The following is a 25,409-nucleotide window of genomic DNA, read 5'->3' on the forward strand; positions in this document are numbered from 1 at the left end:
CAGGGGGGAAAAAAATAGATTTAATCAAGCGTTTGAGTGCTGCTACTTCAGTTTCCAAATAAAGCCTGGAAATAAGTTTTTAGAACTCAGCATAGCCTCTCCCTGACTTGAACCCATACTGTGTTCATACACGCTGAGGAATCTAAGGAAAAATGAGCTCAGTAATTTGATTAGGGCCCAATCTAAATCCTATTGAAAACAATGGAAAAGCTTTTCAGGCCCTTAATTTATACAAACCTCTCCCAGTTGCTGCTGTGGAATTTATTTAAAAAAAATTGAAAATTAAATTTAATTAATTAATTTATTTGCAATTTGTTGGGTGCATTGTATGTACATATTTATTCAGATATTTCTGCCTATGGCTCTCTGTTTTTTGCCGGGGTTTAAAATCTCTAGAAAGTAGTTATTAGGGCTAACTAGTATAACCTATAGGGACCACCTTTCTGTACCCCAAAATTTAACAGTGGCTTGTGTCAAATAATGTATTATATGTAAGCGCTAAAATAAAATGAGACTTGAATAGGGTCTTCTGTAAAACAAATCACTGACTTGATTAAAATACTGAATTTTCCTACAGACAATCCTTGGGAAATTTATTTAAAAACAAAATGCCCATTCCTGAAGGATGCGGTAGGTGCCCTTAAAATAATGTTTCAGTCATATCCAAATTGATTATCCTGGCAATCACATATTTTTCTTTCTATGTCTTTCACCCAGTGGAGCACTTGGTCTAAACATTTTTAAAAATAACCAGACTGAGCACAATCTGGTCCTTGCTTTCCCCACTTAGTCCAAGGACTCCGTTCTGTTTTAGCACAGAAGTAACTTACCTGCATACTCAGATTCTTTTATAGGTTTGGCAGGCAAAATTTTCAGAGCATGCATTGCCTCCAAGCTGGAAGTTTTTACAGTATGATAGGGATACCGTTCTTCATCAGGTACATCGTGTGAATGTTCTGATTCATCCTCACCCACTTTTGCAAAATGTTTATCCTAGGTAAAAGAAAGAAATTCAGGTAACACAATGAACCCGTAGCTGCAGGGCTCACTTCAGGCTTGTCCAAAGTGAATGCAACTCCATTGACTCAGATGGCTGTACTGACTTCAGTGACCAACTGACTTTGATGGAGTTGGGCTGACTCAGGCCATTTCATGCTTACAGACTGTGAACTGGGAGTTTTGTTCAGCTGTTGAAGGGATGAAGATGAAAGGTTGCACATGGTACACTGGTACAGCAAAGTTTCTGTTTGCAGTTTAGAATGTAACTAAGGCTGCATACAAACATGAAAGTGACTTTAATTTGAAAGTTAGTGGGACTCAGGCTCCTAAGAGGGAGATTTTCAAATAGCAGTTAGGAGTCTAATTTCCATCAACTTTTGCTGAGAATCATTTGTGCCTTTGAAAATCTCCCCTAAGTGCCTAAGTCACCTTGGAAATGGTAATCTGGTCCCTAAATCACTTAGAGACTTTTGAAAATGTCACACAGAGTATAACTTAACCAGCAAAGCACATTTTAAAAATTTTACATTTCACTGTAATATTTTCAATGTGTCATTTGTGCTATGCTGTTCAGTTACATAAATCATCAAGCTAGGGAATAGAACTAATATTATCGCCAAGGGTATTGCTTAATGGCAGAACATTTCTGGCCTTGGACTCTGTGAATCTGAACATCAGTGATTTATGTAATTAACCAGCTCATCACAAATTGCAAATTTTAAAATAAAAATATAATATTCAAAAGTCACTTTTGGTTAATAACTATTTAAGTATTTGAGTCCTGAATGCTTGCACTAGCAAATCTTCTGTATCCAAGCAAACAAGGCTGGGTCGTGAATTCTACTGAATGGTAGAATTGCAATCAGCTTTCAAATTTGAATGAAAGTTCACCGCAATGTTTTTATTTGTCCAGCTCTTCTGTTGGCACTACTTGGGTACTATTTGTCCAATTTATAGCACATGGTCTTGCCATTCTTGTTTACACCAACTTCTATTGACTTTAGAGTGATTTTTGAGGTACACAAGTGACACAGAATCAGGCCATAGATAAGCAATTGGTTGCTGAGTAGTCTGCTCCTGTCAGCTTCAGAAGTTCCAAGCCTATCTGGAAATAGCCATTTTCCATGTTTATTTTAATATAAAATTACACACTAGAGAACAGATGCATCTTATACTTTTGTAGATTTGATACTGAATGATTATTCTAAATACAATGATACTGTAGTTCAAACAGAACATAGCTATATGCAGAAAATGAACCCTATTCCTGGTATTTTCAAAAACCAGCATTGGCCTAATCCTGCTCCCACTGAAGTCAATTTAAAGCTCTCATTGATTCCACTAGGAGCAGAGTTATGCCAACACTAAGCACTTTTCAAAATCCCACTCTATATTCCATGTGCTCAGACAGAAAGGATGGTCTTCCCACAACAGCACTACAGCAGGCAACAATCTTAAATTTCAAGTCCAAGTGAAAGTAAAGCAAAATTTTCGAAAGGAATGGCAAAAAATACTTACAAAATTAGATGTTTTTCCAGGAATATTTCTGCTCTTGCCTTCTAAATAAAGTGGTCAGAAAGATTACAGCAAGTATTATATATTCTATATAGAAGAGTGATACATTATTTAGCATTTTATTAAAGGGAACAGAACTTAGTTAACTGTATAATATACTGAAAATATTCACATAGCTCACATAGTGAAAAATGCTGGCTGCCCCTAAGTAGATACATTAGTAAGGAAAGAGTCTTATGGAACCTCAGACCCACCCTTATTTCATCTGCACAGAGGCTATCAAAGCCAAGTTTTTCTCAAATGGGTGCCTAAAGCTAGGTGCCTAAATAATAAATAAATAAAAATATTGTAAATAGTTTTATGGTCCCCATCGCCACAGCATCTGAGCACCTCACAGTTAGAGCTTAGAAGAAAACAGTGTTCCTGTCCCATGGATATTTTTGGGAGCTCAAAATTTCTTCCTGTCTCAAATCAGGACAAAAAGTTAAAATCTCAACTATTTGTGAACTGAAAAAAAAACCCAATTTGTTTGGTTCTGGGCAATCAAAATGTTTCATTTTTATAATTTTGAAGTGTTTCATTTTGATTTCAACTTTTTTTTTCTTTTTTAACCTCTTTATACTCTGGCTTAAATTCTAAAGTAAACATAATTTCAAATCAGAAAAATTGAATTTTTCTTTTTGAAAATGTCAAGATAAAATGTTTTGATACTTTCAGAACTTATCTCATCATTTTTTTTTTTCAAGCTGGGAATTTCATTAAAAAGGACTCCATTTCACAACCGTTTCAGTTTCAACAAATCAGTATTGTTTGGTGGAAAAAAAAAAATTGAAAAATTCCCAACCAGCTCTCCTCACAGTCTTTAGTGTATTACACTCTTGTGAGGTAAGGAAGAAGCATAATTCCCATTACCTGGGAGACTGGGTCACAGAGAGACTGACTTGCCCAAGGTCACACAGGAAGTCTGGGGAAAAGCAGAGAATTGCCTCTAGGACTCCTGAGTCCTAGGCTTAACGACTGGGAGTAGCCTTCCTCTCCTATGTGACCAGAGTTTCAAATTTTCAGCAGCCAGCCCACCCACCTGGAAAGGGGCAATATAATCAAAGAAGTCAAAATAGTTTTGATTTTTGCACATAGCTTGTTTCCCTATGCATGCTCCCATTTGATATATATTGTGTTGTGTAGATCCTTTGGTCATTCTAACTGACCCTAACCAAAAAACAAAACAAAAGAAACACACTCTTTTATGCATCATTGTTCTTCTGTAAGTTAAATGCAATACATGATCCCAGCAACAAAATATTGCACAATTTTGCGTGGCCCAGCAGATGGCATTAAATGTTCATTTGTACTGTACCTGTACTACTGTTATCTCTGTTCATATAGTCATCCATGGGGGAGAAGAAACAGACTCCTGCAAACTATGGGCCTGACTCTTCGCTCACTTACACCAATTTACTACTATAGCTCCATTGACTTCACTGAAGTTACTCCTGATTTACACCAGTGTAAGTGAGAGGAGAATTAGGCCCTACAAAAATAATGATGAAAACAAACCAGTGCTTTAAAGTTTCATGCTTTGGTTTTCTGTTTCAAGTTATAAAAATGACTCTATAGTCCTTGAGTTCCAAATTAAACATCCTCAACATGACAGGAAAATGAGTCACATAGATCAATATTATTGGCCACATTCTCTAGTGTAATCAAGTGGAATTTGGAACAGGACCATGCAGAGGTGGCGTCATTCCCAGCATAAATTAGAGCAGCACAAAGACATCAGTAACTTAAATTTACACCTGTATGCCCAGAGCCCCAAGCCATTATAGTAAAGTGGGTGAGGTTCTGTGGCCTCTAATGTGGAGGAGGTCCAACTAGATGATCATGATGGTCCCATCTGGCCTTTAATGTCCATGAGTCTGAGTCAGAGATCACTGGAGCTCAGAGGCATCCCAGCCATACCTCCTTTCTTCTGGGAACACCTCTTCTGACAAAGGGTGGTGAGGATGGTCACAGAGCCACAGGGCTGGCACTGTTCTATCTAGGGATTCCCTTTACGCAAGGAGAACCCTCAGTTTCTGGTTAAGTTATTTGTCCAGCTCCTTTCTGCTGACTGAGTAATGCAAACCAGCCAGTACTGGAGGCAGAATCTTCCTCTTATGTCATGATGGACTTTCAGTTCAATACCTTTTCTATAGTAGTGACAAACCTTATATACAGTAATGTAACATAACCGACACAATGTGTATTGGGGCCTGATCTTGCAAAACACTGAGCACCATTTGAAAGGTGCATGCTAATTGAGGGCTCTCAACACTTTTCAGGATGGTATTCATTTCTTTATTATTTGTAATGTGCTCATACCCTCAGGTCTCAGTCTGATCAGGGCCCCATTGTGCTGGTGTTGTACAAGCACATGTAGGAGACAGTCTTTGTACCAAAAAGTCTATAATCAAATTGACCTCTTCTTATCACTGTTATTTTCATTGGAAACTGAAGACTTATAGTTGGTGTAGACTCAGCGTTTCTCAGCATTTTCAGGTTGGTGACCCCTTATTCAAAGTCAAAACATTTTCACAGCTCCCTTACATTTACTATAAAAGTAAATGTGTATCAATGATAACAATAAGCTCATATAATTATGTGTGTGTATTTCAAAAGGTTGACAGAAAACAGCTGAAGTGTAAGGGGCTGCAGGAATTTTGGGGCACGAGATTTTCTTTGCTTTAGATTAGAATAAAATTTTCAACAAGTGGTGATCTCCCACGGAGGTTCTGACCCACTGGATGAGAAACATTGATGCAGACCAAAGTGTCACGCGTTACTATATTGCACATTAGTACCGAGTATCAAAATTGCCTTTTTACTTTAAATGAGAAAGCAGGGACAACTTTGATTCTGTAGTCACACTAATTAAAATAGGAGTTCACAGGGTCTGAATCTGCACCCATGGACTTCAGTACAAGAAGGTATTTGAAAGGTCAGTGATTTCATTATGTTTCTAATAGTGACATCAGACAGGAAGTTGTGTTTTAAAAACAGCCCAACCTTCAGATGTACAAAATTGGGTTGGAAATTTTTCAAGGGTAAGGCTCTCATAGGCAGTTTCTAGTTTGTCTGGAAATATCATGAAAAATGCCCATCTCATGTATTTAGGCATCTCCGTTTTAGGCCTTAGTGAGGACCTGCAGGATCCTCAAAAATTATGTGGGTTCAATTCAAGGGATGAGCAGGAGAATAGGCTGGCCTCTCTTCCGAGACTAGGGGGAGGGGGCAGGAATATCGAGGAACGTGATCGTTCCCCTTTATTCGACATTGGTGAGGCCTCATCTGGAATACTGTGTCCAGTTTTGGTCCCCACACTACAAGAAAGATGTGGAAAAATTGGAAAGAGTCCAGCGGAGGGCAACAAAAATTATTAGGGGTCTGGAGCACATGACTTATGAGGAGAGGCTGAGGGAACTGGGATTGTTTAGTCTCCAGAAGAGAAGAATGAAGGGGGATTTGATAGCAGCCTTCAACTACCTGAAGGGGGGTTCCAAAGAGGATGGAGCTCGGCTGTTCTCAGTGGTGGCAGATGACAGAACAAGGAGCAATGGTCTCAAGTTGCAGTGGGAGAGGTCCAGGTTGGATATCAGGAAAAACTATTTCACTAGGAGGTTGGTGAAACACTGGAATGCGTTACCTAGGGAAGTGGTGGAGTCTCCTTCCTTGGAGGTTTTTAAGGCCCAGCTTGACAAAGCCCTGGCTGGGATGATTTAGCCGGGAATTGGTCCTGCTTTGAGCAGGGGGTTGGACTAGATGACCTCTTGAGGTCCCTTCCAACTCTGATATTCTATGATTCTATGATTCTATAAGATGCCAGTAAGTGCCAGCTGTAGTGAGGTTTTGCTGTGATGTGGCCACTTGTCCACTTGGAAGTGAATCAAAAGAAAACACATGTCACCGAAACCACCAGACAGGTTGGTTTTATTTTATCTGAGTTGGTTATTTTCACCACAAAACCTATTTCCTATTGGTGCTTTTTGGAAACATCACCTAGTGGTTAGGAGGTCACTTCCTTCTTAATACGGGGAACCCGGGGATCACTTCCTTCTTAATAGGGGAACCTGGGTCCTGTGATAGTTACCAAGGTCTGGCACCCAAGAGCACCTTAAGGCTACCCTCCCTGGGCCACTTCCTACCCCTTTCTCTATAATCCAAGCTTTGCAGTCTGTAGCAAAAGGTAATGAAAAAAATACACTAACTATACCTTTAGCCTGTCTGAGGCCAACAGTAGGCTCCTCTTTCCCAGAGCTGTCTGGATTCCTTTTAAGCTCTGCCTCCATCTGGAGCATGCTCTGCAGCTGGGCAAGGTCAGCTGGGCCCCGAGTTGCTCTTTAACCCCTTCAGACCAAGTGCTGGGTTTATACACCCCATAACATCTTCTATTAAAAAAGCCCTGTGATGCTAATTTAAAGTAAAAAGTAAGGGGGTGGTGGATGTACCCATTTTAGCAAACAGTCCTTTATGTGTGAATGTGTAACACGTGGTAAGATGCACATGTTGTACAATAAATGTAGGGTAGTGGCTTTACATCCAGCACACGTGTTTAATAGAGCCCTTGATTCAGCAAAGCACAGACAAACATTCTTTACATTAAGCATGTTCCATTAAAGTCATGGGGTGAAATCCTGGGCCCATGGATGTCAATGGGAATTTCCCCCCACTGATTATAGTGGAGCCAAAATTTTACCCACAAAGTCAATGTGACTTGAATACATGCTTAATGTTAAACATGTGCTTAACTGCTTTACTAATGAGGTCTAGAGAGCATTTTATAATTAGGATTAGGACCTTATAAATAGGAGATGTTTACTTTTTTTTCTAAATTAAAATTTATTTTTTGTTTTGCAAAAGATTAAACCTCCAATTGTTTTAGAAGCGATCAACTGTTTTGATCATTTAAATCAGATCTGATGGTACAGACACCTGTGCCCATGAAACTCGGCACAGGAACAGAGGTCTGTGCTAGCAGATCTCATTGCAGGATGGGAGCCTAAATGGGGCAAGATAGCTATAGATAAAAAGGCACTTTTTAAAAAAAACTTTATACATTCTTTCCTCCCATGGTTTTTAGAAGCAATGAACCATTTCATTAACAATTCAATGTTTGTTGTTTTAAATCTCCATTTTATATGCAGCAGGATAACTTATTGTGATGTAGAATTTTTTAATGCATGAGGCCACAAAATCAGTCGTCTTCTTGTGTGCTGGTAGCTTTTGGTCTCATTCATTAGTTGACACCTGAGTTGTGTATATTTCTTACAATAGATCAACACACCCGGGTTCTGATTCTATATTCTTTGCATATCGCAAACTATTGATGACACCCAGGGTAATAAGCATGGTGAAAAGAAAACAGAACGAAAAATATTATTGAGAAGAAACATGGTATAAATAGTAACATAGTCTCTTACCTCTGTGGTTTAACTCCAGTTTACTTGCTGCCTTCATGTTTGGCCAAGATCTAAATAAGTAAAAGAGAACAAATGCATTCACCAAAATATTAGCAAGTTTATCAAAACCTCATTGAAGGATTAGCATAACAGAATGAGGGAACTGCTAATCATTTAAGTGAGAAAACATTTTTGGTAACTGTAGGAAATTTGATGATTTTGGGGCCTCTTTATCTGTCTTGGTTCTATTGCCAGAAATATGTTGCAGTTACCTAGGACCCCATCTTTCCTATGCAAGAATCTAAAAGCATTTTACAAATACGAATTAATTAAGCCTTGTGGGTAAATAGTATAAGTCCTGTATTAGTGATTCAGTAGATGGTACCCTGCCTTCTGAATCTGTACTGATCCAGTGTCTTAGCATGCGCCCCAATGAACCACCAAGATGTGAGCACAGAGGATCCATATGCATGGATCTCTCCCTTCACTGTTGGAATGATGGCTCTGCCTGTCACCCTCATCCCTCCTCACCCTTTGTACCTCAGATCTATTTACCTGTCCCAGTACTTATATGGATCTATCATTGTGGTATTTGAGCACCTACCAACTATTAAAAAACAGGAAAATAACTATGTTTTTGAATATAGATGTAGCCAGGATTAGGAATAAATTTACACACAGCCCATCACCCTAATATCTGAGCAGCTACTCTAGGAAACGCTCAGGATTAGCAAAATATCAGCTCTAAATCTTTGGGCTCCAAACTCCCCCCTGTACTTAGAGCTGTCCTATATCTTCTGCTCTTTTTTGTCTTATCTCTTGTAGCAGCTACCGAACAAAAAATGAAGCTGAGTGGTTTCCTGTTTAGTGAGCTCTCTTCAAACCACACTGGATTCATCTGACCTTTAGCTGGCCAGCGTTTGAAGCAGCTGTACATCAATAATACATTTTATAGTATTTAAATAGTATAAATAGTACATTTATCAGTGCTTTAAAAATAAAAAAATACTTACCTATTCATTGGCAAAGTTAGTTTCCTGTTTTTCAGATCTATTGGTCGTTCTACTATAGTTTTCCTGTTGACTCTGGTTCAGTAGAAAATAACTTAATTAGAAAATAGTAATAAGTTGGAAACAAGCTTTTATGGGAGCAAAATGAGGCCCAGGTAGCTTAGAAGTTTTTCAAATCTGGGAAACTATATATATATAGCTGAATGACATTTCTCCCCCCCCCGCCCATGTCTTTTCCCCCTTACCCCTAATGGGAGGATTTGGCTTTGCCGGTTCTTGTTTTTAAAAATTTAGAACCAAATTGTTCCCGATGCAAAAAGGAAGGGGGAGGAAAAACCCATGGGTGACAGGAAACTTTGACTTCCATCTCCCAGTGACATTATTCCATTAGAGTGGGGATGCATTAACTTTTTGTGGAAAGGAAAGGGAATTAAGCTACCAAAACCTATGGCTGTCCAGCCACAAACTTCATGCCAGAAGCTGTGACTGGAAAACAGGGGATGGATCACTCAAAATTGCCCGGTTCTGTTCATTCCCCCTGAAGCAGCTGGCACTGGCCACTATCAGAACTCAGCACATGGGGCTAGATGGACCTTTGGTTTGACCTGGTATGGCTGTTCTTATGGACAGTGGGACACTTGCTGAACAGTAGGGCATACATGAAGCTCCTGCCCCAATTGCTGCCTTCATGGCAACATAGCTCTGCTTCCGTGCCATGCCCTGTCCACTTGCAGTTGCTTCTGAGACCCCTTTGGAGTGGGGTTTCTTCTAGAAGGCAGAGAAACCCCGGTAAAATAATACTGATCTATGACTTAATCCTGTAAACTCCTGCAAGCTTAATTTCTAAAGACTACTCCCATGCTTAAAGTTAATCATGCACTTACGTATTTGCAGGAAAAGGGTCTTACAACTAGCTCACTGCATAATCCCCATAGATTTCAAGGGTGACAATTCCCCGGTGAGCAGTTTTTCCTAGCTCAATTTCTGGCTTGCTCACTCCAGATCCACAGAGCCCAACAATGCAGCTTTCTTATGCAGGGTTTTGCTGTGGTCTCTGATTCGTGCAACAGAGGCACTGCTCCCTCCTTCTGCATGATGGGGAGTTTTCCATGCCATTTAGCACCCATTCTGCTTTGTTACAGAAGGGAGTATGTGGCCTTTAAATTAATGGTAGCGTTTTCCAGCCTTTGCAATCAATGATATTCATTCTCTAGCTAGAGCATGTTCGGAAATCTTAATTCCATATCTGTGACCGTGCCCTTCATTGACACAAAGTACCATGATGCCCATTTCAATTCATAATTCAAGTCACATTATTTATGGCCATCAAAGATATTAAGGAGGAGGAAATGTAGGGTAGCATTAATTTTAAGTGTCCATTGACTAATGTTTAATTGCTGGCAAAATGCAGTGAAACACCTACAGAAATACATTTGACATTTACACTAATGCCAGCTGAATTCAGCATGATGGATTCTATTATAATAGATTATGATTAATTCATGATGAAATGGATATATAAAAGTTTCTGTTCCAAAATCTGAAATTTGCCAAGAATCATGACACTAAGGGCCATATTCTGGTACACTTACTCAAATTCAGGGGTATCTTACTTCACACAGTTCCATTGACTTCAATGGCACTACATCGGTGTAAAGTGCAACTTACCCTGAGTGAGGATATCAGAATATGGTTCTAAGTAATAACAGGATCAATGCACAGCCTAAAAAGAGTTAAAGAGATTCATATTCATTTCTCCTAGCTCTTCACTCTCCATAAATTTGTGCCATGTGTGAACAGTGACACAAAGAAAAACTGGTAGTATCCCATTCAATATTTTCACATCCAACTGCAGCACTTTAAATGAGTCCAATACTGGCTATTTGCTTTTTTCATTAGATTGCTAATTTCCACTGATAATGCAACAGTTATTCCTGTGAATAATCTTTATTCACAAGAAATTGTACATTTCACAGTCTGGCCCAAAATATTCACAGGCACTTTCAGGTTGGTTGAACATTATTAGTATTATTTATAGTGCAGCAGCAACTAGGGGCCCCAATCATAGACCAGGGCCCCAATGTGCTAGGCATAAGTACATAAGAAAAGGAGCTTGTCCAAGGAGCTAACAATCTAAATAAAGGACAAGAGAAAACAGACAGATACACCTAACAGATAGGATGAGCACAAGGTAACAATGACAAAAAAGTAGGTCAGCAGGAAAGAAGTGGACCATGGAATATATTTAGGCTGTGGGAACCTGTGCATTATGTAGTTACACTCCCAAAAAATCAATGGGACTAATCATGGGATGAGAATTACTCATGTGAGTAATGCCTGCAGGATCAGGTTCCTTGACAGAAACATTGTCTCAAAAGAAACACTAGGCCATTATTTTTGCAGGGAAAATGTCTGTTTTAAACTTTACAGCTGAACAATAGTGCTAGATGTGACCAAAGGATCCTGTTTCATATCTCAGTGCCGCTTATCCTACTCCATAACTCAAAATTATGTTCAGTATAAGTGTTTACCAGGGCAATTGTTAATTAATTTCACTATTAAGGCACTAGTAAAATAACTAGCTTAGATCCTGAACTGTGGTTAAAAATGTTACACATGGTGTGCGCAGAAGTGTGATTAAAACTTTAGCGGCTTAGAAATCACAAGGTAATTTTGTTATATTGTGGTTTAGCGAGCATTGTGTTGCTCATTTCCTTTTCTGATAAAATCTTTTTTCTCAAACACTGTAGCTTAGTACTAGCATTCTGGTCAGCAAAAGCATCAGTCACAGGCATTATGACCCTGATGAAGCAAAACTGAAACTGGAGTTTAAGTAAATGGGACATGCTTAAAGTTAATCATAGGTGAAATTCTCAGATGCACCGAAGTCTCTCCTTCAAAAATGAGGTGGTATGATGGCTACCATCTTGGCTAACCCACTAAAAATTGAATCAGGGACCTTCAGAGCTAAAAGCACTGGATGCTACAGCTTGAGTTAAAGAGCCAAAACTCTGTAGCTTGAGGCTCATATCTCATAACAACTCATATTTTCTCTAATACACACTCACTGATGGGCCACATAGGCCTTTAGGCCCACATCCTCAAATGTATTCAGGTGTCTACCTAAATGGGAATTAGGGATCTTAATACTTCTGAGGATATGGGCATGGAGAACCTAACTGCTAACTATCTCTTTTTTTAAAAAAATGACTTAGGTTCCTAAGTTACTTAGGTGCTTTTGAAAAGTTTTATCCCACGCGCTTAAATGTTTTGCTGAATTGGAGCCTATATTATTTTTAGTCCAAAAAGCCCCTTTCCCACTGTACATCAGTAATAGGATGCTCAGTGGAAAAAATATACAGAAGACAACATTTTATTCAGTGTTGTGAGTAGTAGATAACATTGAATAAAACTGATGCTCAGGTAAACAAATAAAATACAATTAGAATACTGAGGCCATCAAACTGCCAGTGGTTCCACCTGGGCAGACTCCAGCATCCATACAGAGCTGTGTTTTGTTTTTAACTTAGGTGAATGTTGGTATCAAGACTGATAATTTGTTAATATTTATTTCCTTTTTTAAATGTCTTTTTAAAAAAACCCCAAAAAACTAAATAAACATTTGGAACAGCTTCTCTTATTAACACCTACTGAGCAGATTTATGTAACTGATCATTGGCAAAAATTTTAAAATGGTGATCAATATATATTTGCTTATTTAAATTGTTAGTACACTACAATTAAACTGTGTTGGGGTATGTCTACAGCGCAAAAAAAAATAAAAAAAAAATGCAGCGCCGCTCACCCCAACTCACACTACAGAACTAAAAATAGCAACATAGACATTTGGGCTTCAGTTGTAACCTGGATTCCAAGACTGTCCCCCCTCACTGTTGTTTCAGAGACCAGGCTGCAGATCGAGCCCAAATGTCTACACTGCTCTAAGCCCAAATGTCTACACTGCGCCTTTTAACCCTATAGCACAAGTTTGAGTCAGTTGACGCAAGCTTCTGCTTCTTTTTTTACAGCGTAGCCGTACCCTGGATTTCCTTGATAACATTTTAAAAGGACACACACAAATAAACAAACTCACCAGTTATCCCAAGATCAAATAAAATAACCCAGGGGTAGGCAAACTTTTTGGCCCAAGGGCCACATCTGGATCTGGAAATTGTATGGCGGGCCATGAATGCTCACGAAATTGGGGTTTGGGGTGCGGGAGGGGGTGAGGGCTCCGGCTGGGGGTGCAGGCTCTGTGGTGGGTCCAGAAATGAGTTCAGTGTGCGGGATGGGGCTCCAGGCTGGGGCAGAGGGTTGGGTGTGGGGGGGAGGGAGGTCTCTAGCTGGGGGTGCAGGCTCTGGGGTAGGGCTGGGAATGAGGGTTTGGGGTGCAGGAGGGTGCTCCGGGCTGGGACCAAGGGGTTCGGAGGGCAGGAGGGGGATCAGGGCTGGGGCAGGGGATGGGGTGTGGGAGGAGGTCGGAGTGCAGGCTCTGGGTGGTGCTTACCTCAAGCAGCTCCCAGAAGCAGCGGCATGACCCCTTCCAGCTCCTATATGGAGGACAGCCAGGCAGCTCTGCACGCTGCCCCGTCCATAGGCACTGCCCTTGCAGCTCCCATTGTCTGTGGTTCCTGGCCAATGGGAGCTGTGGGAGGCGGCACTTGGGGCGGGGGCAGCGTGCAGAGCTCCTTAGTTGTCCCTACGTGTAGGAGCTAGAGGAGGACATGCCACTGCTTCCAGGAGCTGCGCAGAGCCACAGTACGTGCAGAGCGGGGCAAGCCCCCGACCCTGCTCCCCGACTGGATCGCTGGAGTGGGGCAAGCCCTGGACCCTGCTCCCCGGCGGGAGCTCGAGGGCCAGATTTAAATGTCTGAAGGGCCAGATGCATCCCCCTAGCTGTAGTTTGCCCACCCCTGTAATAAGCCCACAAGAACATAAATATAACAAAACTTAACCACCATGTTGGTTAAATGAAGATTTCAGAAGTGCCAAATAGGGACATTTCCTTAGCATTTTTCGAGAGAGTACCCTGGTGTTGAATAGCATTAACCATCTGCAAACATACAAGCACTATTTTTACACTCAGAACACAAAAGGTTAGAAGAAATTAAAGCTGCTTCTATCAGGGAAACAAATCCCCTAGTATATGTGGTGTGAATCCTGCTCCTCTAGTCCTCTGACAATACAGGCATTCAAAACTGACAATTAAGATACACATTACTTACTTATATCTATATTATAGCCTAATCTTCTAATTGGAATTGCTGCAGTGAATCCAAGTCTGGCTATTTGGCACTGGATGAAGAGACTAAAAAAAAATATCCCTGTGGCTGAAGAAAAGCACAGAACTATGATAAGGCACGTTTGTCGTCCTGTAAAACATGGAAATATTTTACTTAGCCTTTCTTCTTATTTCCAAATACTTACTGAAACTAGCCCTTTAAAAAAAAAACCTGCTGATGCTAAACACAGATTATATTATATTTCTTTTTCTAAAAGTGATACAGTGCTGCACTTTGAAACTTTTGGAAGGAATTTGGCATTTGGCAGTATAAAGAACTGTCAGTTTCCCTTCCAGACCTCTTCTGTCAGCACAGATCAAACTTGTGCAGCCAGCAAGGAAGTGTTTCTGGCCAGGTGAGGCCAGACTGTGTACTATTAGATGCATGTGGATCAAAACTTTCTCCGGAAGAGCATTGTGTACCTCAAGAGGGGAGAACATGCATTGCGTGCTGTCATGCTTTTCAGTGATGCAGTTTGTGCTCTCTCGTGGACCACCAGGTTGTGTTTGCCTCCTCCTTGTGTAACTCCGTTTGCACAGGAATTCATTACACACAGTGCAGGGCATTGCCAAATTTCTCCATTAATTTTATGTTGTGTACCAATTTATATTTAGCAACCTATATTACACCCTCGATCCAAGCCATCCTGTGACACCCAACAACTTTCACAAATGTACTCAAATACTTGGCATTGTTATTACCAGCAAAGTTTGAAGCAGTGGCTTGCTGACTGAATCCTTTTTGTGAGGAGCAGCATGAACGTTAGGAACCTGAAAGATAACTAGATATGCTTGAAAAAAAATGCAGGTTAGGGGTTTGTCGAACGTGTAGTTATTACTCCTATAACTGTGTTTGTGCCAAGTGTTTTCTTATCTACAATAGCAGTTCTGTTACAGGCACAGCATAGAGAAAGGAGCTTAGGAGAACAGTGGAGAGAAATATAAATACTTATTAACTGTGATATGAACTCTGTCTCTGCAGTGGATCTCTGCTAAACTCACCCTAAGTCATGGATTCTGCAGAAGGATCAGCAGGGGTACAAAATGAAGTACAGCTATCACACATACATACTTTGCAGGTTTTCTGCCCAAGTAGCTAGAAGCAAAATATTTGTTTGTGTGTAAGAGAGGGAGGATTAGGAGGGGAATGTGGATAGTAGACACAACCGCAATTAAAGAAAAAGTGGACCAAATTCAGCCCTGCCCCACACCACCGAAGTCAATGGGAATTGCTCACTTTCTATGCCAGCGCTGAATTTAGTCCAATATTGTTGTTGTCCTGTTGACGTACCTATAACATTGTTAATGCATGTCCTCACCACTAGGGTGCTTCCTCCTGCCTGAACACAGCATTGCAGGGGACTGTGCCTCCTGCACAGCCTCTGGTGGCCACTTCCTCAGCCACAGTGACCACTTCCAGCCAGTCTCTTCCCCGAACTCCCACACTAATCTTCTGTGTCTCAGACCTCTGGCCAAGTCACACAACAGTTCAGTGCTCTTCCGGACATTAGCTTTACCAAAGGTCCTTCACCTCTCCTGGGCTTGACTCTAAACAAAAGGCCTTTTCACCCCTCTGGGGCTAGACTTCAATTCTTCCCCCTTGTTAGGGTATTGACCCCCCCCCAGGCTTCTCCATGCTGGGAGTCTTCTCCATGCTTAAACTAGTCTTCCACCCCTCATGGGCTTCTAATGCGCTGGTCCTCACAGCTCTAGCTCTAACTCGAGGTTCCTCTCTGTTCTAGGGTCCCACAACAGGAGTTAACCCTGATCCTGTAACTTTGCTTTCTGGTCACAGCCATTCACAAACTACTGGACCTTCCTGCAGGCCCTTCCCAGAGACAGAGAGAACTCTCCCTAGCTCTTCAGGGGTAGTAACATATGATGGAAGACTCTCTAATATAATACCTATATTTAAGAAAGGAAAAAAAGTGATCCAGGCAATTAAAGACCTGCTAGTCTGACCTCAGTAGTATGTAAGGTTTTAGAACAAATTGTGAAGGAAAGAATAACTAAATTCATAGAGGTAAATGGTAAAGGGGATGCAATGCAACATGAATATATCAAAGATACATAGTGCCAGACTAACCCAATTCCTTCTTTGAGAAAATAATTGATTTTTTAGATAAAGGAAATGCAATAGATCTAACATAGTTGGACTTTAGTAAAGCATTTTACATAATGCCACATGGGAATTTATTAGTTAAATTAGAGAAGATGGGGAAGCATTGTAAGGTGGTAAGGTCAAGGAGAAAAGGCAACAGGTTGTGCTGAAAGGAAACTATTGGACTGGAGGGAGATCTACTAGTGGAGTTCCTCAAAGATCAGACTTGGGCCAATCTTATTCAATAGACCTGGGCACAAAAAGTAGCATGAAACTTGCTGATGATACTAAGTTGGGAAGCATTGTCAATACAGAGAAGAATCAGAACATTAAACAGGAAGCTCTGGATGACCTTGAAGACTGGAGTCACAGAAACGGGATGAAATTCAATAGTACAAAATGCAAGGTCATACACTTAAGATCTAATACTAAGAATTTCTGCTATAAGCGGGGGGCTCATCAGTTGGAAGTGACATAGCAGGAGAGAGACCTAGGTGTGTTGGCGAGTCACAGGATAGCTATGAGCCATCAATGTGATGTGGCTGTGAAAAAGGCAAATGTGATCCTAGATGTATCAGGCAAGGCATTTCCAGCAGAGATAGAGAAGTATTAATAACTTTTTACAAGGCATTGGTAAGATCTTACTTGGAATACTGGATACCATTCTGGTCACCCAAGTTCAAGAGAGATGAATGTAAACTGGAACAGGAGCAGAGAAGATGGATGATCAGGTGAATGGAGGACTTATCTTATGAGAGGAGACTGGAAGAGTTTGGTTTGTTTAATCTAACAAAAAGAAGACTGAGATGGGATATGATTGCTCACTAGAAATACACTAGGGGGGTAAATACTAGAGAGGGTGAAGAGCTATTTAAGCTAAAGGAGAATGTTGGCACAAGAACAAATAGGTATAAACTGGGCATGAACAAATTCAAACTGGAAGGTTTCTAACCATCAAAGAAGTGAGGTTCTGGAACAGCCTCCCAGTAGGAGTTGTGGGGACAAACAACTTAATTAGTTTGAAGAGAGAGCTGGAAAATTTTTTGAGTGCAGTTGTGTAACAGGGTTGTTTGTGATGGAAGGGGGTAGGGGCTCACTTCCAATTTATGTCATATGTTCCTGAAGCCCATGCTTCAGGGTTTCAGCCTCTAGGGGTCAGAAAGAGATTTCTCCCACCATGTATTCTGGGAGGGTTTTTTTAATCTCCTTCCATTGAAGCATCAGGGATGGCCACAGGTAGAGCTAGGACATTGGCCGGGGTACGTCAGGGCTCTGAGGTGGCACTGAACATTCTCTCAGGTGCTTGGTTGGCTGGTTCTTGCTCACCTGCTCAGGGTCTAACTGATTGCCATATGTGACACCAGGAAGGATTTTCCCCCTCATCAGATTGTCAGTGACCTGTTTTTTTTCTACCTTCCTCCAGTGTGTGCGGATGCAGCTCATTTGCCTGAATTATCTGGATATATCTCACTTAATCATTTCCCTGCAATAGGGGGAAGGGACTCTGGCCCTGGTGGACCTTATGCCACATGATAGTCTAGTTTCCTATGGGCTGTAACACTTCAATTTTATTTCAGTTCTGTCGGGTTAGCGTGCAGCTGTAGGGTGGTGTTGGTGGCCTATGCTTTCTAGATCTATGGCTCTCTGTCCCACTCCACTGGAGTTCTCAGCTCTATTTAAATAGTATTTACCCTCCTTCACCACCACAGCTGGGGTCAGTTTCTAATTAAGCCCCATCACAGCTAAGAGAGGTCACCATTTAGCTCTTCTGTTGTCAGTTCATCAGTGAGGCTGAGGGACAGCTGCTAAGTCATAGGTATGGCTAAGCCCAGCTCACCTCAAAGGGCTAGCCAGCTCATAGCAAATGTTAATAGCCCTTCTCTATGAACTACTGTGAGCTTGAGTCAGTGCTATTGTTCCCACTTCCTAGCCTCTGTCCAGCTTCTCAGACTCCTCCAGAACTGACTGGTAGAGAGCTTGATCTGGAATGAAGAATTGAAGTGAGACTAGAAGCTGGATAGGTTTTTGTTCTTTATGATATTGCAGCAGCTTTCATATCACATTCACTATTAGTCCCTGGGAAAACATTCCTTCTAAAAACAATTCTCCCTTGTCATATATTTTCTCCTTGTGTTGTAATGTTCAAAAACATATTTTAACTTCCTTTCTATTTTGCTTTTATCTCACAAATGTTATGGCTTCCTGACTTGTGCTGAGTAGTTCCTGAACAAGCTGCTTTTAGTGACTTTTTGTCAGCATTTAAAGCTGGTTTGCTTAGCATTGTGCCTACTCTAGTTTGACATCTTGGATGGAAACCTCCAAGTCTTTATTCATATGAAGGAGCTGGAGGGGTAGTCACATGTGGAAGAGTTTGCGGGCTTCTTAGCCTTGGAATCCCAGAGTCAGATTTTACTAGGCCCTGATGGAGTTGCTCAGTTTGTGGGAAGGATGGCAAAGCCTCAGTCTCTGTCTATTTGTATGCCCTGCAAAAAGGCTAGGTAGTACTCCAGCCTCTGTCCTCAAAGGAGGACAAGGGATACTTTTTCCCTATTTCCCGCAGACACGTGTAGTGTCCCAAAGGTGGGCAAGAGGCAAGGCAGGTGATATGCTTCACTCTGTAAATAGTTCTGCCCAAAACAGAACAGATCAAATGAATTTAGAGGGGGGAAAACAGACACTAGAGCACTCAACTTTTATTCACCCTACATACAATGCCATAGGGCTTCATATGCCTTTATGCTTAATATCAGCAACTCAGAAAAATAATGCTATACTGTTGGGAAAGGTATACAGTGACTTAATTTTTTCATCCTGTATCTGTGTTCATAGATGCAAATGCCTGAGCCAAGTATGATGATTTCACTTCACTATATCACAATATTTGCGAAGGAGTCTTTTCATACCAAATTAGAGCTAAGAATAGTAATCATTTAAAAAAAAAACCTTGAAAAACATTCTTTCTAAAAAACAATTATGCCTCAGTCATGTGTTTTCCCCTTGTGTTACAATGTTCAAAAATATATTTCAATTTCTTTTCTATTTTGAGTACTTCCATTTTTATATAATGACTGGAGTCTCTGGAAAAATTTCCCCCAAAACCAACACTCACAATTACCCTGAGATGAAAAGACTATTTATTGATTCAGGTGGATGTATTTTGAATATATAGAATACATAGTTTTCAAATTCTTAAGTTCACAAATTCTTACACAGAGAGAACATCTTATATAGAGATAGGTGAGGAGTAAAAATAGCAGTTACTACAGATGCAGGGCTGGAATGTAACAATTTTCTAATGACCTGCAAGTTTAATATGGGGCTCTGGCATTGCAATATAATATCCATAAATCTCATTTTGAAATGTAAGAATATAACAAAGTTCCCATTTTTGGGAGGGAGAGACTTCACTATATGTCTTGTGTCTGATGAAGTGGGCATTCACCCACAAAAGCTTATGCTCCAATACTTCTGTTAGTCTTAAAGGTGCCATGGGACCCTCTGTTGCTTTTTACACTATATGTTGAAATATCTATGCATTTTATTTATACATACATTCATGTGTAAAGATCTCGTCACTTAGGCTAGAATCTTGAAACATAGGTACCTTTAGTTTGGTGCTTGAATCAAATTTAGGGGCCTATAGGCTTCCAAATTTGAAAATGCTGGCATTTGCCTAGGTATTAATATGACCGGCATCATAGTAGAAACTGAGTGCCTCCCAAGTGTTAAAATAGATACCAAGCTCTTTCACTCTCCATCCCATTGCTGGTAGAAGTAAATTTGAAAAGTTAGCAGACTTTATATATGTCTATTGGGTGTCTATGGCTACTTTAATTTAGCTAACTCGAGTAGCAGATCAGTGAAGCTTTGGCAGCACAAGCTAGCCTCTGAGAAATTACCCAGGGTTCTGGGTGGGCTGGTATGTCCTGCCCTGAAGCCCATACTGTCATGGATTCACTGCTCCAGTACCTGAGCTAGGTATATATTAAACCAACTTGGGGATGCCTATATGAGCTTCAGTTGCACCCCATGATTGCAGTGTAGTTAGACTTTATATGAAGAGCTTATTGAGGGAAAGTTAAATCAAAGAGTTTTGCATTTTGACATGAAGGTAGTGAAGTTGTTCCTATCGCTTGAGAGAATGAATTCCACAGGCTAGATTTAGCCTTGATGACCCCGCTCGACCGCAGAACCACAGGCAAAAAATGAACAATTCTGAGGGTAATTGAACACACTGCAAATGTTCACAGTGAATCAGCATAATTTTTTTAGCTCAGGTGCATTGTGATTGGTATATGTGGGATGTCTGTGGTGTTGGATGGTTTTCCAAATCATGCTTTTGTCTGTGGTCTAATATTGGTACACGGGGCTAGGAAATGAAACTGGTAGGGAGGCTGGCTGGCTCCACACCAGCAAATTACTTTCTTGTGGCCTGTGCTGCTTCGTTGATCTCTGAGTATTTCTTTGTTTCTGCATTTACATCTAGCATATGGCAACATCCAGACTGGTAGCCAAACAATTCTTAGGAGGGCATATGAAGCATATCCTGTAGTGTTTAGTAAGCACATAGGGGACAGACTGGTTGGAGAGATGGCCTAGTACTTTAACTGCACAAGCTTGCAGCTCAGACTGAGTCCCTTCAGCCTCCTGGAAACATCTCGTTCCCATCTGATATGCTCAGAATCTTAATAAGGTTTAGCAGAGTTACTCTAAGGGCTGGTCTACACTGATGGGGGGGGGGGGGGGATGGATCCAAGATACGCAACTTCAGCTATGCTGTAGATGAAGTCGAAGTATCTTGGATCGAATTACCTGGGGTCCACACAGCGCGGGATCGACGGGCGCAGCTCCCCCATCGACTGCGCTACTGCCGCTCACTCTGGTGGAGTTCCGGAGTCAACGGTGAGTGCGTTCGGGGATCGATATATCGCGTCTTAACGAGACGCGATATATCGATCCCGGATAAATCGATTGCCATGGTCAGCCCTAATCTAGGGGATGATCTGAAGCCCATTGAGGTCAGTGGAAAGACTTTGGATCAAGCTCCTAGTGATGTAATATTTATGTTTACATATGCATAACTGCAGAATACCAAGATTTCCCTTATACTACCATATTCTACAATAATGGTTTCAAACATTGTAGCTTACAATAATGGTTCTGTTGTTAAGACTATTACTGTGCAATAATGTAGTTTATTTTTATAATGGTATGATATCTGCAATTATGCACTATAAGCCACATTAAGGACAAAAACAAAACATTAAGAACAAAGACAAAACTCTCCAAATAGCAACATATTTTTTTTTTATCCAAGTGAAGCAGAAGGCACAGCACTACATATACTGGACTAAACCCTGACCCTTCAGACAGGAGTAAGGGATGGACAAAATCTATATCTAAGTAGGTTTGAAATATGCAAAAAGGGAAACACATACCTGGGCAGACAGTCCAATGAATACAAGTAGAATCAAATGCAGAAAAATAAACACAATGGTCAGATCTTCAGCTCGTGCAAATAAATGTAATTCTGTCAGATTTACAAGTGGTGCTTCATTGATTTTACACCAGCTGAGGAGCTCACCCAATAATGTGCAGAGATCTAAAAGAAGACCTTTTGACCTCCTTATCTTCTTTAATAGAACAGGAGAGAGAGAGAGAGTGGGAATGGGGATATAATGGGCAGACATATTTTTCCTTCTTGATCATCAATTCAGAGAAGCTATCCAATGAGCACCGTATCTTCTACATCCTGATTTATGCTTCTCTTGCAACTTGTGCATTATCTTTTTTTAAATGAGATGTTTTCTGTTAACAAAACCACCCAGGCTCATGCTGCTGGCTTCACATTTGTATTCGTGTACATCAGTAAAACAATTTCTGCTGTCAGGATGCCAATGATAACCCAAGAGATTTTTTCCTTCTGACAGCGATGGAAGCCTAGAAATATCATATTAGAAGCACAGGGCTGCAGAGAGTCTCATACATTTCTCTGATGATGATGTCACTGAATGTAGATTTAGACAGTTATATTTTTGATTCATCGCTCCAGCACAGAGCCTGCACTTCCTTGCTGATTTCTGGCTTGTAATAAAGTGCAAGGACAGGATTATTTCTGGAAGGCAGATCCTGCTCCTAGTGTGTGGTAGCACAGCACAGGAGAAAGGCAAACTTTGACAATTGAAACATGCTGGGATGAAGGAGGGGAGAAGAGGAGGTTGTATAACTTGTTTTAAAAATTAAATAAGGCACCAAGAGAAAATGGCAGCTCCTCAGCTGGTGTGAACTAAAAAAGCTTCACCGACTTTTTAATGGAGCTGTACCAATTTACACCAGCTGATGGTCTGGCCCATTTTTGCATTTAATTAATATGAATTAAAAACTGACTTAAAATAATTTTTTAAAAACCTGGACTATAGCTATCTTAGGTACTTCTGTGCCCCCCCCCCACTTATTGTAGTATTTGAGCACCTCACAATCGTTAATGTATTGGTCCTCACAACACCACTAGGAGGTACTATTATCCCCATTTTACAAATGGGGACCTGAGGCACAGAGACTCAGGGCACGTTTACACTTTGTTTTAAAAGCAGCGAGTTTCAGAGCCCAGGTCTACAGACTGGCTCGTTCAGCCTGGGCTATGGTGCTAAAAACAGCAGTATAGACATTTGGGCTCAGTCTTGACTCTGAAGCCCAGGGACAACAGAGGGCTTGAGAGCCCAAGCCAAAATGTCTACACAGCTGTTTTCAGAACCCTGCGAGCCAGCGTCTGTTGACCCAGTTCTGAGACTTGCTACTACAGGTTTTAAAAAGCAGTGTAGACATACCCTTAATGACTTACTGGAGGTCACACGGGAAATCTGCACAGAGCAGGGAATTAAATCTGAGTCTTCTGAGTCCCAAGCTAGTGCCCTAATCATTGGACCAAGCTTTCCCCTAAATGAGAGAATCTGAGTGAGAACAAAGAAGCCTGGGAGTGAAAGAAGCAGCATTTGCTTGTATTAGTTCTTGCATGATCACTCCTTTATGGTCAGTTCAAGGGGTTGAAAAAGGGTGCTTTAAAAGGAGCTTTACTGACTATATGGGATACAGACGTTCTCTACTTATCCGCAGCAAAGTTCCAGCAGAAGCAGCACCGCTAGTGCAAGCTTCACTACATCCCCCTGCCAGTGTGCCTCAAAATGATTCCAGCGGCACTGCCTCGACAGGTGAAATGGGCAATACTGTCTCCAAGCCGCCTTTGCTGAGGTTGGAAACAGTGGTACCAATTAGGTGAACTTCTGCACAATCTGAGATCAGCATCTCTTTTCATGTTAGCCAGGGTGGCCAGGTCTCCAAGTAGGGCCATAAAATAACAAAGGCTGTGTTTTAAAGACTCTTTTAGTCTTTTTAGCATCATACACAACACTTGGAAAACCCAACAGTTCCACAAACAACATGATTCATACTAAGAAGCTTGCTCCGTGATCCTCGGTGGGTCTCCTTTCAATATCTATCCAAGCTCAGCAAGAGCCTGGCTCCCCAAAACATCTCTCCTCCTGAGGGGGCCTGAGCCAAAGTCTACTGAAGACAATGAAACGGCTCCTACTGATTTGATCCATAGCCTGTTCAGGTCCACAAAGCCATCATTTATAACCTTCATTAACTCCTTAGTGTGACCTATTTATATTTTATCACATTTTGCACTTATAGATTGTCCAGGCAATGAAACTAGCAATAAGGCAATGGTAAGATGGTTAGATAAAGCATTACAAAAATCAGGAAATAGAGATTAAAATTAAAAAGTCAAGAGCTGATGCCTGCTGTGGCTCTCTTATCTAGGGATAGAGCTCCAGCTCTGCTCTTGCTGAAGTCAATAGTTGTTGCTGAGTGCTCAGAACCCTTGAAAATCAGGCCATATATTTAAGTGTTTAATTATGGATTGAGGGCCCAGAGTCCAAAGGGATTTAGGGGCCTAAAGTCCTAGATTCATGTGCCATTGAGCTCCACAAAATCCTTGCTCGGCTACTGCCGACCCCTGTAGCTGCCTCAACTCACTCAGTGCCTAGGTTTTTGCTGTAAAAGTTCCCTAGGTGCTGAAATTTCTGCCTCTGGGCAAGTGCACTACTGCGTCAGGGCAGGTGTGTGGTTGCAATCCTCAAACCAGGTAGAGATAGGTGTTCTCTCATTCATCTTCTCTAGGGGGCCTGATCCAGTAGGTATGCTCTGAGCATGCCTAATTCCACACTAAACTGGGAGGGTGGGGTAGGGAGAGGGTGATCTCCTTTAGCCTAGAGCACTCACCTAGGTTGTAGGAGATGCTGGTTCAATTTCCAACTCTGCCTGCTGAAGAGACAGGATTTGAACAGCTATGCTCAAGTGAGTGCCCTAACCACTGAGCTGTATAATCTTTCTAGTGAGCTCTTTGTCCCAATGCATGTTTAATTACTTATAAAAATAGCATGCCTTCAACAAGAGATTGGGATATTCTGATGTGGGTTTCCCTCAATTTTTCCTGTTCAAGCTATTCCATTTTGTATAAATAATTTGAATATGCATTGAACTGAAGAGAGTGAATAACTAGATAGTCTAGTGATCAGGGGGCTAAGAGGTAGGAAATACCTGTTCAAATCCCTTCTCCTTAGCAGGCAAACTGAACCAGGATCTCCCACATCCTGGATGAATTCCTTAACAACTGGGCTAAAGGTTATAAGGGAGGTGTCTTCCTCGGCATCTACTAGCTTAGGCAGCTCCTAAGCGATCATGGTGGCTTTTATGGATCCCCTTTTAGCCACCTATCTCTCCTCGAGCATTGTTTATGGAGCCTAGGCACCTAAATTCCATAAAGTGGCAGAGTGCCTACACATTAGGTGTTGCAGCACCTAAGTCCCTTTGTGGATCTGGGTTCAGGAGTCTAACTATCGGCACCCATTTTTTAAAAAATGTTAGTAAGAATGTTTAGGGGCCAGTGGACGTTACTGGGGTGCAGTCACGGAAGGTGTGTGCGTGCATATCAGACATACCAGCTGAGAATCTGCCCCTCTAAATTGTTGTAGCTCCATTGACCTTAATGGAGCTCTGACAGCTCA

At 41.2% G+C, this 25,409-nt stretch overlaps 2 protein-coding genes across 3 annotated transcripts in view; one reads left to right on the top strand and one right to left on the bottom strand.

The window, feature by feature from the left end:
- Positions 1 to 25,409, bottom strand: part of CLNK (cytokine dependent hematopoietic cell linker) — an 88,119-nt gene that overhangs the window by 49,896 nt on the left and 12,814 nt on the right. Inside the window, exons 2-5 of the mRNA XM_054030479.1 lie at positions 8,963 to 9,034; positions 7,971 to 8,020; positions 2,518 to 2,558; positions 831 to 993 (exon numbers count right to left, since the gene is read on the bottom strand). Of these exons, the coding sequence (XP_053886454.1) occupies positions 831 to 993; positions 2,518 to 2,558; positions 7,971 to 8,020; positions 8,963 to 9,034 (326 nt within the window). The remainder of the gene's footprint in view (positions 1 to 830; positions 994 to 2,517; positions 2,559 to 7,970; positions 8,021 to 8,962; positions 9,035 to 25,409) is intronic.
- The window catches only part of LOC128838359 (uncharacterized), a 164,160-nt gene that overhangs the window by 32,674 nt on the left and 106,077 nt on the right, over positions 1 to 25,409 (top strand). The window lies entirely within an intron of this gene.

Source organism: Malaclemys terrapin, chromosome 5, assembly GCF_027887155.1.
Source record: "Malaclemys terrapin pileata isolate rMalTer1 chromosome 5, rMalTer1.hap1, whole genome shotgun sequence".
Taxonomy (NCBI): Eukaryota; Metazoa; Chordata; order Testudines; family Emydidae; genus Malaclemys; species Malaclemys terrapin.